Here is a 14770-nt window from a genome sequence, read left to right on the forward strand (position 1 = left end):
CATCAACCACCCCCGCAAAGGAAAATCAATTGCTGGAAACCCTCCACCGATCCCCACGGAAATCTGTATGGCAAATGGCTCTTGAGACAGGAATCCCAAAATCAAGCGCCCATCGCATTTTGAATCGAATTAATTGGAAAAGTTTCATTCCAACATTAATCCACGCTCCAAATGAAGACGATCCTGACCGGAGAGCTGAATTTTGTGAGTGGTACCTGGGCAAATGCGAAGAAGATGCAGCATTTCCATCCAAAATTATTTGGAGCGATGAAGCCAGCTTCAAGTTAAATGGCTCAATTAACCGACACAATTGCACCTACTGGGCTCCTGAAAATCCGCATGTTACTATGGAACACCATTTAAACTTACCAGGGGTTACAGTGTGGTGTGGGATGTCAGCATTGGGCATCCTAGGGACATTCTTTTTTGACCAAACTGTCACTGGGGATGTTTACTTAAACTTGCTGCAGGAATCCGTCGGTCCACGTGTCGAAGAGATATTTGGTGACGAAGAGATTTACTTTCAGCAAGATGGAGCTCCTCCCCACTATCACCGTGATGTAAGGGCCTATCTCGAAGCAACTTTTCCGAATAGATGGATTGGGCGAAGAGGTAGTGTTGAATTCCCTGCGCGTTCCCCAGACCTCACTCCAATGGACTTCTTTTTATGGGGATATCTCAAAGATAAGGTTTTCGGCTCAAAACCAGCAACAGTCGATGAGCTGAAAGAGGAATTTGAAAGACAATGTCTTGCAGTTCCAAATGAAGTGATTCGTAACGCTGATGAATCCATTGGTCCGCGTTATCGGCTGTGTTTGGAACGTGATGGTCGTCAGTTTGAACATTTGTTAACATGCATTTCTCCATTTATACATTCAACCATTAATCTTGCTTCTAAGTCAATAAACAATGCATTTATTATCATTTAAAGAGTGAGTACATTTTTTGGGACACCCTGTGTGTATGTATATATGTATGTATATATATATATATATATATATATATATATATATATATATATATATATATATCTTCTTCTTCTTCTTTCGGCTGCTCCCGTTAGGGGTCGCCACAGCGGATCATCCGCATGATCCGCATTGTGATTTGGCACATGTTTTATGCCGGATGCCCTTCCTGACGCAACCCTGGTCGCCTCTTATGACACAGGGATATGGTACACCTATTTTAACCGGGGTATACACCGGCCCAGTATACTGGTACTCATTTCGCCGACCTCGGAAGGATGACAGGCTGAGTCAACCCCCTGGTGTATTAATTCAGTGGCCCAACGGGGCTTGAACTCAGGACCTTTTGGATCCCAAGCCGCTGCCCTAACCACTGTGCCAACACCAGGCTTATATACATATATAGATATATACATACATATATATTGTTACGAATTTCGGCCCGCCCGGCATGCGATCGGCCGCGTAACTCTAATAGCAGCCGCGTCGCCCACCGGACAGACAATTCAGTCATGACCCTCCTGGAACTACCACCAGGAGCCAGTCATGGGTGGGGTTTAACCTCACCACAACCCAGTCCACATTCTATCCGCGCGAAATAGGGTAAATCGCCGAATGTCGATATACCTAAGTACCCGCGCGGGTAGCGTACCGAGGAGTTGTACCATGCCACAGGTCGGCTCCGGACACAAACCACTTAAGCGGCTCGTTCCGTGCTAAGGGGATAACCGAGCGGAGTTATCGCCGACCTCGACGGTTGAGATTACTTACTAGGTGTCGAAACCCACTACCAATCCGTTCCGTGATACAAGATGGAACTTTCAAACGAAGGAAAGGACGCAACAAAACGGGTCACAATTTATCAAGCACTTTTATTCCACACACAGACAAGGCAAGCACGTATTCACAGCCATACAGTAAGAATGCACGTATAACAGCCAAAGCAATGAAAGCAACGCAGAGCTACAACCGAATAAAAAGGGCAATTATTTTCAGCACACTTAAACAGGTTTACTTACAAGACTGGCGCCACACATCCATTTACACAAAAAGCAAAGAAAACAAAAGCCACCCTCATAGGCAAGGAGGCAGACAGGTCCGTGGACCAAATGCGCGTGGAACCTGGATGATCGGCCAGGTCCACGAGACCGAAGTGGTCTTACCCACGCCCTCGTGGCGCGATGACGGGCAAGCCGCAATGTCAGCGTAACGCGCCTGACTCCGTGCCCCTGGCGTAGCCGGTGAGCTCCCTCCGGCGGACTCTGCGCAAGCACGTGTTTCTCGGTCGGCACCACGGTTGGGGTGGGGAATGGACGGGGTTACCGGCGCTATCTCAGCTTGGATGGGGGGAATTGTTGATGCTCTGGGTGGAGAGAGGGGAATGGCGGATGCTCCATCCCGCTAGCGGGGCCTTGGGACCACACCGATTCCAGCGAACTCTCGCCCCTGAGCCCTCTTCCGCGTCCCTGCTTTACTCCGCGACTCGTCCCTCGACCTCAACTCCGAGCTCCATCCCCTTCGCCGTCCAATCCCCGCAAACACACAACTCAGACTCCACGACTTCGACCACGACCTCCGTCTTCACTCGACCAGCCCCGCGAGTCGCCTTGTGCTCGCGTCTTTTATAGACCGGGGGAGGAGCATGTATGTAAATTCGCGGATCAAATCGCACTTGGAGCCGGGGCCATGCCACCAGATGTTCAGCCATTGGTCGGGCAAAAAGGGGGCGTGAGCCTCTCTTGATCCGAATTTCCTCCTAAAAGGGATCCACATGCATCGCCCTTGGGGGCGGGGCCACACCGCCCGACGCTCGCCCATTGGACGGAGGAAAAGGGGGCGTGAACCTCCCCTGATCCGATTTCCTCTCCCGTAAATGCATCCATTTGTACTCGCGGCTCGACGCGTTCGGCAACAATCACCGAACGGGCCCTGGACAGCACGACGTTCAGTGTTGACAGGTGGTGTGGTTGATGGTTGTGGAAGGAGAAAGGCGAATGTGGTAGGGGGTTTGCTGTGGTGGTTTGGTTGTTGGCGGGCGTCGTTTGAGAATGGGGGTGAGGCGATGCTTGCGGGGTGGGGTTGTGGAGGTGAAGGTAGTGGCGGTTTGGTGTAGTTGTTCGGGGGTGTTGTTGGCGGTGGCAATTTGGTTGTTGGGGGGTGATTGGTCCAAAATAATGATAGATAAAGAAAAATGGCTAACTCAAAGCATCGCAGCCCGGATGAATCACACATATTCCCTCTAAACAACGGGTGTGGACTCACTACACATGGACTTATCGATATATCTAACCTGAGGACCTTTCTGGTGTATTGAAAATTTCCACAGCCGTAACAATATATATATACATATATATATATATATATATATATATATATATATATATATATATATACACATATATGCAGCAAGGTTGGGTGACGAAGGCGATGGTAGCTGACTTCCAAGCAGATGGAAGATGACCTCCGGACAAATGATAGAACAAATGCAGCAGAACGTTTGTGAAGTAGAATATGCCAGCTTTTGATTAAATCTGTCAGCAAAGTGATGGGTTAAAATGCCTTATACATAAATTGAAATAAAATACATTCATAGGTTTTCTTACTAATTGTATTTACCTGGATATTGAAATGTCATGATACGTTGGCATGTCTTGGACTATTTTGTGGATATTGTTTGTTGACCTTTTTGAACATCCTTTGTAAAGACAGACCAGCAAGCTGAACATTCCCTTCGATGGATGGCATGCTTTTTGACGAGGTGAAGGCAAACATTCTTGGTGCTACTTTCCTACCTCTGGAACACCAACGTGACCATTTGTAGTAGGGTCAGGAATCAAATCTAGACTAACCTCAAAAGGCGAGTACACAACATCTGATCACCCTATCATGAGCTAAGTGCTCAGAAGGAAATGCCAAATAGGTCAACCCTGTCAGCCTTAACATTAAATAAAAGCTTCTATTTGTTATGCAGCACTCTGAGTCGCATCATTGGCTGGGGGCACGGCTCTGCCGCAAATGCAATGCCCCTGCTGGATTGGGCAGTGATTTGGAATTTGGCCAGGATGCCGGTGATAGCTCACATACTCTTCACGAAGGACACCAAGGGATCTTTAACATCCCCCAACTAATGCCAGCAGACAGACACCAGTTTAACGACTATCCGAGGGATGGTGCATGCATTGATGAATCACTATGCTTGTGAAACACCGGGGTAACAGTTAATAGCTGGGCTGAGATTCGAAAGACAGTTTAGAAGTGAGTGTGTGTACCTCTAGGCCATCCTTCCAGACCAAATGAAAGCTAAAGACTGCACAATTACAGAAACTAACATCAACTGATTTATTCCGGCATTTGACTGAGACTTTTGGCCTCAATTTCCAATTATTGCATTGTCAATGGTTCCTAATGATGTGTTGTATGTAAAGCCATGCTGTTTCATATTAAACAAAGCAATGGAAATACCATTCCAGAGATCGAGAGTGACCTCGTAGAGCACTAAATGTATTTTTTTGTAAATGCTTGCTGAAAGAAGGAGGGCATCAATTTTACCAAATAAACCTCAGTGAAACAAACACTTGGCTAATGATAAAAAGCCCATTATTATAGCAAAATGAATTTCCTTAACTTTATGATTCAAATTCAATTGATAAAGCGAGTGATGAAAAGATTTTAAAAAAAAATAATACTCACAGCATACATTAAAAACCTCATTTGCATGAACAGAGCAAAAAGGATGTGATACTGAAAGAACTAAACAACAGAGGATGGAGGTTAACTTATTACATTGGAATGGTGGGCTTAGGGGATGAATACAGATGGATAAAGAGAGCAGTGGGTCCAAGGCCAGATAGAGGCTTTCTCTATCTTCTATGATCGGTGACAATTAACCAAAACAGAAGACAGAGCCAACACACCTTATTGCACAGGATTTGGTACGAAGAGCATTAGCCTTCAGCATCTGATGGTACACTATCGGATGCAGGAACCACAGAATTATTGGCCACATGTGCCCCGCACCAGTAGCACATCTGTGAGTCAATTATGATTTAACCAGTGGACCAAATTCCAAACCTAAATCCCGTTATAATCTAGATTCACTTGAAGAAGAAGTTCATGATGTTGGAATCTCAGACTAAATTCCTTTATACAGTTTTAATCTGTCTAAAGTCCCTGATTGTCCTCAAAGCCATGGTAAAAGAACCATGGTAAAAGTCCCTGATTGTCCTCAAAGCCATGGTAAAAGCAGTGGCCTGATGTCAATGAATGGTCCTTGTCTTCCATTTGGTATATGACCCCTGAGAAGTAAAGAGGGCAATACACCACACGACATAACTTTTCATCGAGAAGAATCCAAAGTTCAGGTTCCCATTTAGAACCCCATTCAACTCCCATTGAACAAAGATCAATACCGCACCAGCATCAAAAATTTGCTCAGAATTGCCGTTAACACCAACAGTGTACCGACCGTGAAGACTTATTTTGGTACACTTAACTCAATTTGGCCCTGTATGCGGGATAGCCTGGTTTACTTCTCAGATACACATGGGTGCAAGACCCTTCAAGAGCCTGAAATCACTGCTAAGCAATTCATTGAAAAGATCAATGATCCAAAAAATGATGTGCTGTCACAAGAGGAAGAACATCTAGAAAAATATTCCAGTACGTTAGTTATGCTGGCATCTTATTCTGTTCAACGGCGGTGACCCATGTGTGGAAGGGACCATGTGATACTATCGCGAATAAAGTACACCATTTATTTTGGATGAAATATTTGCATAAATGTTTCCTCACACATTGATCGAAGGTCTTTCTACTTCTTATTCTTATTCTTCCTCATTGCCCTTTTGAGGGGTGAGGCCTAACGGTACGAAGCTGCTGCTGTCCCATCTTTTGTACAATGCTTCTCCACTGCCCTCTATCCCCAGCCAACTCTCTCCACTCTCGTGCCACCTCCATCTTACTTACATCCCTCCTCACACAATCATCCCATCTCAGCCGAGGTCAACCTCTCTCCTCCTGCCTTGCTCGCTGATCCAATTGCTTTCTTTGCCATTCTCAATTCCTTCGTCTCTACCAGGAGCCCAGCCGACCTCAATCGGCTTTTCACCGATCTCTCTGCCAAGCCCATCATCCTCACATTGGTCTTCTCCCTCAGTTCGTCCATCCTTCTTCCATCCACCCTCTTCACCCACTATCCTCCTGACCCAGCTGTTTTTGCAAACCTGCAGGTTCCAGTTGTTGCGTCTCTGTCAGTGTCACTGTCTCCAAACCATAAAGGTAAGCCGGAATTACACAAGACACAGAACTTTTCCTTTCAATCTCCATGATATTTTCCTGCCTGCCATGAGTCCCTCCACTTTGCACCCACCCACCTGTATTCTCTTCCGCACCTCCACCAACCTACCAACTACCAACCTCGGTCACTGTTCCACCGGGATACTCAAATTTGTTTCCCTGTCAAATATTCTTCCTCTCTTTTTTCTTATGTTTTGTACACAGAGTAAAGGCCCATAAACGAAACAAAAAACAGAAAGGATCAGCACGCAACAGAACAAAAGGAACAGCAGAAAGATTATGGAGAAATGCCAATAGCAGGGCTGAGGGATGAAATAGATGGAGATGGACAACTAGCAATGGATAAGATGGATACAGAAACAGGTGGTGGATAAGATAGATACAGAAGGAAACTCTCAGGAAAGAAAAACTGTAAAATTTTATGGGTAGGGTTTAGCTCGGGTAGAAAACATCAAGGTTTTGGATAGAGGGCGATTTGAGATGGTGGTGAACAGCTGTTTTGAAGACCTGGAGGCAAGAATGAGATTGAAGAGGATGTGGAAGTTGGTTCCAGAGGTGGGGAAAAAAATAAATCAGTGGAGGTGAAGATTAGGAATAGGACTGGGCCCAGAACACTGCCTTTGGGGCACTCCAACCTTGACAGAGAGAGGAGATGAAAGGATTCCATCGAGAGCCACACGTTGGCTAAGATAGTAGAGGAAGTCAGTAGCCCAAGAAAGGAGTTGGCCTTGGATACCATCAGCAGAGTGTTTGGAGAGCAAGGCACGATGCCAGACTGTATTGAAAGTGCAAGATACAGTATGTCAACACTAGAGTTCAGAAATACATTGTGTCTTGTATTGAGGGCCTGATCTCACGTCTGATATTAAGGGCCTCCATCCATTGTTGGAAGAGAAGAAGGAGTGTGTCCAAAGTAGAGTGACCTGGTCTGAATCTGAATTGATGATCTGAGATGAGGTCATTGGAGAAAAAGATGATTTTATGTCAACTGTGATGATGGATTCCATGACCTTGCTGATGATTGGTGATGAGCTGATTGGTCTGAAGTTAAAGAGATTGTTTTTTGGCACCTTTTAATGCAATGCAGTGTTGTTGCCTGACTTCCAGGCAGATGGAATATGACCTCTGGGAAATGATAGGGTGAAAAGTGTAGAGAGAGGATGCGCAAAAGCAGGTTTTTAGGACACATGCTTGAATGCCGTCTGGTCCAGTTGCACAATCAGAGTTGTGGGTTTCCAGAAACTTCTCCACCTTCTCTAATGCAAAAGACAGAGTCCAGAAGCAGTTAAGTGTGACTGGGTATGGTGGGTACAGATGACAAGGGGTTGGGGACACAATATTTGGAAGCAAACACAGAATTGAGGAGTTGGGCTTTCTCATGAGTGGAGTCGGATGTGGTGCCATTTGAAGTGAGGGAAGGGGTGGAGGGGGTTTGGGGAGATAATCAACAGAGTGAGCAAGATGCTGCCGAGTTTTAGAGGAGTGAGATAAGTTTGAAAGTTTAATCTTGAAGTTGGACAGGTGATATTTTCTGTCTCTCCTGAAAGTGTAAACACACTTGTGGGCTTTATGGAATGATCTGAGGTTGCCTTCAGTCAGATTTGACTTCCTGGTGGAGAATCCAAGTCATTTCAAAGCAATTGCCTCATCACAGGATTTGGTGTATGATGGATGGGGGGATGGGAATGATAACTGAAGATGAGATGGGATTAATCTGTGTATAAGGGAGAGAAGGTAGCTGTGGAAAAAATTCCCAGGCTGAGTTTGTCAGGGGCCATAGATATCAGGGCGGGAGATATAATAGACCAGTCCTGAAGTGTGATGGCTGCTGGCAGTCCCTGCCAGTTTGCCCGAGTGAACTGCCAGACTTGCGGTGCTGAGGTTGTTTTCCAAGAATGGCAAGAGAGATGTTGACCTTAACAAGCACATGATCACATGAACCAATTGGATCAGAAGTTGGTCAACACCAAATCCAGAAGGGAGGATTTTCCATTGACAGAAGTCCAGTTGGGAAAGTTTACAGATTGAGTCAGTCTCATGGAGTCACAGAAGTCCTTTGTTGAAGTATCATGGCTGGAGATAGAGGTAGCAACACCCAACCAATTGGCATGATGATAATTAACATCACCACATAGGAGGAAAAGGTTGGGATGAGTGGTTAAAAAGTTGGTCCATGCTGTCTGAGAGAGAGAGAGAGATGTATGTAAATGGTCACTGTTTGGGGGAAGGTAGAACACACAGATAAACACGAGGTGGAAGCAGAGGGAATGTTCCATCCAGAGGTACTCGTGGGGTTTGTGAGGTATAACAGCAGTACACGGAGAGTGAGAAATGGAGTTCTTGATATACAGTTTGACTCCGCCTCCAAGGAGGGGTTCAGGTCACTCAAACCACAATGTTGTGGAGATATTAGCTTGGGAGAGACATTAAGGAGTTGGGGACATCCTGCGGGAGGAAGTATTCTGTTACACCGATGACGTCTTGTTTCTCAGCAGTGGCCTGGATTGAGAGATCTGTCAGTTTGGAGTGGAGACCTTGGAGGTTTGAGGTCACACAGTTCGGGACAGGGGAAGAGGAACTGCTGGTAGGGTGCAGGAATGTGGAACGGAGCAAGGAGAGGGAGCGGGGCTGGGGTGAAGCCAGGAGGGTGCGGGGATGGGCAGAAGCTGGGAGAGTGCAGGGCTGCAGTGAAGTTGAGGGGTGTGGGGTTGGGGTGAGGCCGGGAGGGTGTGGGGAGAGGATTGTGAGGGGGTGAAGGGAAGAAATCCGTCAGGGGGGGTTGAGGAAGCTGAGAGGGGGAGCGGTTGGGGGAATCTGAGAAGGGGCAGAGCCAAGAGGAAGCTGAGAGGGGGCAGAACGAGGACAAAGCTGAGAGGGGATGGGATGAGGGGGGGAGCAGAAAGGGGTGGGACAAAGGGGAATCAGATGGGGGGTAGGGTATTGGCATGCATCAGGGGTTTGACACCATGAGTGGATGTGAAGGGGAATTGATTGTCATTTGCACATAATCTCTGAAAAATAGACTTCTGAGGATTCCTAAACTTGATATATGGCGACAGACTTCATGGGTGGAGTGGCAACAATATATTCCATTGAAGGAACAGAGGAAAATTGAGCTAGTTATGAGAGGAGGTTGGTTGAAGAAAGCATTTCTTTATTTTAAAGAGCTTTTAAAGGAAGAGACGTTTTATTCAGTGAAGATTCAGTTTGGGGATATTGAAAAAGAGAAGGGATAGGGAATGAAGGAGTAACTGTGTGCAGCACATTGAGTTCAGTTTTTCCTGTTGTTGGTGTTTTTTTTTGGAGTGAAAAAAAGTTTTTTGATGTTTGTGTTTTTTTTGAAGTGAGGAGGGAAACTTATTAAACTAAGGGATGAAAAGTAACAATTCGTTGGAGAAAAGGAGCGAAAACGAAGCACGGGCTGTGAAAAACAGAGGAAGAAGCAATATCCAAAAGTAGCATAGCCCTATACGAGCAGGCCGGACTTTACTGGGGACAAATTAAACAATTCAACATAACAAGGTACGGTTTGACACAGAAAATGAGATGAAAATATCACCAGCAACACAAGAATGAAAACAAAACAGCAAAACATAATTTATCTGGTCTGGAAAACTTTGCTTTGCTTTGTTGAGCAGGAGGGAGGAACTCTCAAAGCATCAGCACACATGCAGCAACTATATAAAGTCAATTCCTTTGTTTCGTTCCTCTCTCTCTGCTGTCCAAACACACATTACCTCAGATTTCTCCAGGCTCATCCTCAATCCATGTCTCTCGAGCACATCCTTCCACCCTTCCAACGTCTCCTGTATTCCCCACCCACTCTCTGCCACAATAACAAGATTAGCTACACATATTATCGTTTTCAGAACGCCTCCCTTGCTAACCCTCCCGCTCCATCTCCATAATAAACAGAAGTGGACTGGGTGACTTTCCCTCCCTCAATGTGAGGTTCATGCTGCCTCTTCTGACAACCCATGACCAGCAAAGTTCTTTCCTTCATTCCATCATACATACTTTCCACCAACCCAGCTTCTGCTTCTGTTTCCAGCACTCCCATCCATATCGGGGTTGACATAATCATCTCTCTCGGGACCATCTAAGGCCTTCCTACATCGACTTAAATTTTTTATTTTTCTCCAATTGACAATTTCATAGTGTATGGGATTTGTACCTTGCGTTTGTCTGTGAATATTCCCACCTGACTCCTGCCTTCGGGTTATTATCTCACTTATATATAATAATGTGGGGAACTCAGGTATTCTATAGGCCATCTGCATTTGTTTATTGTCTCATGTCCTTGTACTTTGTGTAAAAGTACACTGATATTCCACTAATGTTTTACCGCTGGAAGTGATTTTTGTGACACTTCTACTTTGAGCCTTAAACACTGTCATAAAATATTGTTTCAAAGGCTCATAAAGGAGCTTGTAAATACACAACACATAGAACAAGGATATTAGACAGCAAACAACTCAGTAGACAGGATATGGCATTTAAACTTGAGATCCCACCCTCATGAGTTGTTCTCAGATAGCAACACCAAACCAGTCATTCCAAATCATGAGATATGTACTGTGCTGCATATATGTCAAGAATACTTGCTATTTGGTCAATGGACAGATATAGCATGGCATTATGTTCAGGGATGACCACTCGTTTGGTGTTGACATGTTAGGTCAGATGGCTCTCTTGAGCTTGCATTTCAGAAAAATGTCGATTTTTCAAGAAGCAAACTTCCTAATTTTTTTTTTATCAGATGTTAGAAATTTGAACTTGGCACTAATCATCAAATTGGGACATTTTGGCAAAACAACAGGAAGGAACCAAAATTGCAATGAATTACCTATTTCTAGTTAATGCATTGCAATGTGTTATCTTTTACAGAAATGTACGTAAATGGAAACGAATGTGATAAAAAGAACAGGAAAATAATTAAAAGCAAAAGTGACTGATCAAGCTTCTAAAATCTCACTCATTTACAGAAACACAGGTTTTGTTTTTGATGGCTTATTACAAAAAAAGAACCTCCACCACCTGCTCCCAAAGCCCCGTGAACCAACGTGAAAGACCTCGGCAAGGGAAGGGTCCACAGGGCTTTGTCTCCTGGGGCCGCTGTACTCCACAGGCCTCAAGGGGTAAACCACCCTTGTGACCAGAAAGACACAGCACGCTACGTGTACGCACACCTTCGCTGCATGTGGATGAGCACTGCCCAGAAGCAAATAAAAGAGGAGTGAGAAACTGTCAGCCAAATAAGGAAATGCAGTAAAGCCTATGACAACAAAATTGAATACAACCACGTTAAATACATTTTTTGGCTTCTCTGTAAATTCTGTCCAAGTTCATCTGAATCACTTTACATTGGACAAGCTAATCTCATTGTTGAGTTACTCGACATCTTTTGTAAAGTAAAATGTTCCAGGTTTCACATTAATGCTCAGCTTTGGAGGGTTTTTTTGCATACATTGTCGAGGCTCGTGAAAGAGCTAGTACACTGAACGGATCAGGATGGAACAGACAAAAACAAGATGCAAAACGAAAAGTAGAAATGCACACAAAAGGAGAGAAAGGGGAAATACCAACAGCAGAGTTGAAGGCCAAGATAGAGGGAAACTTGCACAAACAATAGGTGTAGGGAGGAATGGGGGGGCTTCAGATGATGCATGGGTGGGCAAGATGGATAAAGAAGGAAACTCTCAGGAGGGAAACTGGAAATTTCGAAGCAGCATGGATTTGGGTGGGGTTAACAAAGGTAGAAAACATCATGGATTTGGATTGGGGATGATCTGAGATGGCAGTGAACAGCTGCCTTGAGGACCGAGAAGGAATAATGAGATTGAAGAGGATGTGGAAGTTGGTTCCACAGGTGGGGAAAAAAGAACAAATGAGAGGAGGTGAGCATGGTATTGTGCAGTACTGTATTTCAGAATGTATTCACACCCCTCGACTTTTGTCACATTTTGTTGTGCTACAGCCTGAATTTAACATGGATTAAAATGAGATTTTTAAGTCAACGACCTCCACAAGATATCCCATAATGACAAAGTGATTTGCTCAAGAAAGAAACAAAAAGGTGACACATCTACTGTACATGGATGATCTAAACCTCTTCACCACAAATGATAAGAAATTGGAAGATCAACTGAAACTAGTAAAGTAGTAATCGGAGGACATCCAAATGGAGTAGGGTCTTGAGAAATGCACCAAATGCACATTTATACAAGGAAAAACAAAAATAACAGAGACATCTCAATCGATGAAAGAACAACAATACAGGAACTAGAAAATGAAGCATCCTACATATAACTCGGAATAGAAGAAGTCCTCCAGGTATAACACACAAAAAAGTGTAAAATAATCAGCAAACAGCACCTTCACAGAATAAGACCAATTCTGAAGTCATCCCTCTCTCCAAGAAGCAAAACCAAAGCTATAAACCAACTAGCAGTACCGGTATTCCAATATAGCTGTGCAATTTAAACTGGACACAATTGGAGATTAACAATTTAGACACCAAAACAAGGAAACTTCTAACTATTCAGAAGATGTTCTGCAAAAACCAATGCATCCCGAGGTTGTAATTACTGAGACGAGAAGGAGGAGGTGGTCTGATGGAGCTTAACCAAGTACACAGGACATCGTGTATAGGACTGGCGGAGTATGTCAAAAGCTCAACAGACTATCGGATGACATTTGTACATGAGCAAGAAAACAACAAACCAGAAAAGGGATCCTTAATCCATTGAGCAACAAACTTCCAAAAGCAGGTGCAAATGATGGATTCTATACAGGAAAACGAATCAGAAACAAATACAGCCCCAAAGAAAAAAAAAGGAAAACAACAAAAATAAATATCACCACATATACCCTGACAAATGGGAGAATGATAAAAGAGCAGGAAGATTAAATCACAAAAAAAAAATAGCTTGACGGGATAGGGATCGACAAAGAAAGCTCTTTGGATCGGCTAAGAAGAGGTCAAATTAGTTGTAATGGAGAACGAGTCATCATAAAGGCCCAAGACCAAGGACACTATACCAATGCCTTTAAGAAAATGGTGGGATTGAACCAATTGGACCAATGCAGGTTTTGTGTGGAAAAAACAGAAGGTACTAGTCACCTCATTTTGCGATGTAAAAAAGTCATATCGGAAGAGCTGTACACAAAAAGACATCACTGCATCTGTAAACATTTCAACATCCCGGTCCAGAACAATCATGGAAACACAAACCAAATCTGATTTTGAAAATGAACATATAATGCTCATGTATGACAAGATGATCCCGTCAAGTGTGGACATTGCAAACAAAGCACTGCGTCCGGACATCGTGCTCAAACACAAAAAGGAAAAGTTGGCATTGTTGATTGAGCTTTCAGTTCCCAATGACTTAGGACTAAATTATATGGAAATAAGGAAAATGTTAAAATTCCAGCATCTGAAAAATGAGGTTAAGAGGACTTAGAAATTGAAGAAAGCTGAAATTATACCAGTGATGGAGCTCCAGGAATGATAAAGAAAACCCTTACTGAGTTCTTAAAAATAATTCCAGGGAATATCACTCCAAATGAGCTACACGTGGAGGCTGTTAGAGGTTCAGTGAAGATTTTGAAAAGAGTCCTTGGAATACTTGATGGAATACTTATTGATGTAAGACATTTCAGTTTTTCACTTTGAATATATTTCTAAAAATTTCTAAAAACATGTTTTCACTTTGTCATTATGGGGTATTTTGTGTAGATCGGTGACAAAAAAATTAAATTTAATCCATTTAAAACAGAAGCCGTAACACAACAAAATGTGATAAAAGTCAAGGGGTGTGAATACTTTCTGAAGGCACTGTGAATATCACACAAACACACACACAAGCGATGCGGGTGTCAATCACCAAGATTTGTCCAACAATGATGGAAAACGATTGCAAAAAGACAATAAAGGGACACAGACCCCTCCAAGGCTGAGATAAGAGTCTGTGCAGCCACGCATAGCAGCCAGAATATGTGCCAAAATAATAAAGACTGCACCGCCTGCAGCAAGGAAGAATATTTCAATGTCAATATGAGATAGAGATTCAGAATGATGATTGTTCAAAACAAATTACTGTCCACATCTCAGTCTTGAACCAGGTCTTTCCCTTCTGTGCATATTGAGTCTTCAACCTTACCAGAATCATCTGAACTTAATCTTCTCAGTTTTCACATCTCCCCGAACCTTAGTTGGAATTCACTCATTTTTGGTTTTGCGAAGAGTGCCTCCAAGCGAGTTGGTTGTCTTTATCGAGAGCACAATTATTTACCTCCTGATGCTGACTTGTGTCTGTATCAGACAATTATACATCCCCTCATATAGTCCTGTTGTCATATTTGGGCTGGAGCCTAGTTTGCCCTTATCTTTACTTGATAGGCTCCAGAAACACATAGTTAACCTGGTTGGTGTGAAGATGGGTTCAACTCTTCAACCACTCTCTCACCATAAGTCAGTTGCCACTCTTAGTTTGTTCTGCAGATAT

The 14770-nt window shown here is 43.8% G+C and overlaps 1 protein-coding gene across 3 annotated transcripts in view; it reads right to left on the reverse strand.

Moving 5' to 3' along the window:
* LOC147016773 (thrombospondin type-1 domain-containing protein 4-like) overlaps window positions 1-14770 on the reverse strand; it is a 174729-nt gene that overhangs the window by 12147 nt on the left and 147812 nt on the right. For all 3 annotated transcript variants that reach the window (XM_085845751.1, XM_085845752.1, XM_085845753.1), the window contains one exon: window positions 11298-11471. In XM_085845751.1, coding sequence (XP_085701877.1) covers window positions 11298-11471 — 174 coding nt within the window. The remainder of the gene's footprint in view (window positions 1-11297; window positions 11472-14770) is intronic.

The sequence above is a fragment of the Eptatretus burgeri genome, chromosome 11 (genome assembly GCF_056783735.1).
Source record: "Eptatretus burgeri isolate ZD-2024b chromosome 11, Ebu_testis_v1, whole genome shotgun sequence".
NCBI classification, from domain to species: domain Eukaryota; kingdom Metazoa; phylum Chordata; class Myxini; order Myxiniformes; family Myxinidae; genus Eptatretus; species Eptatretus burgeri.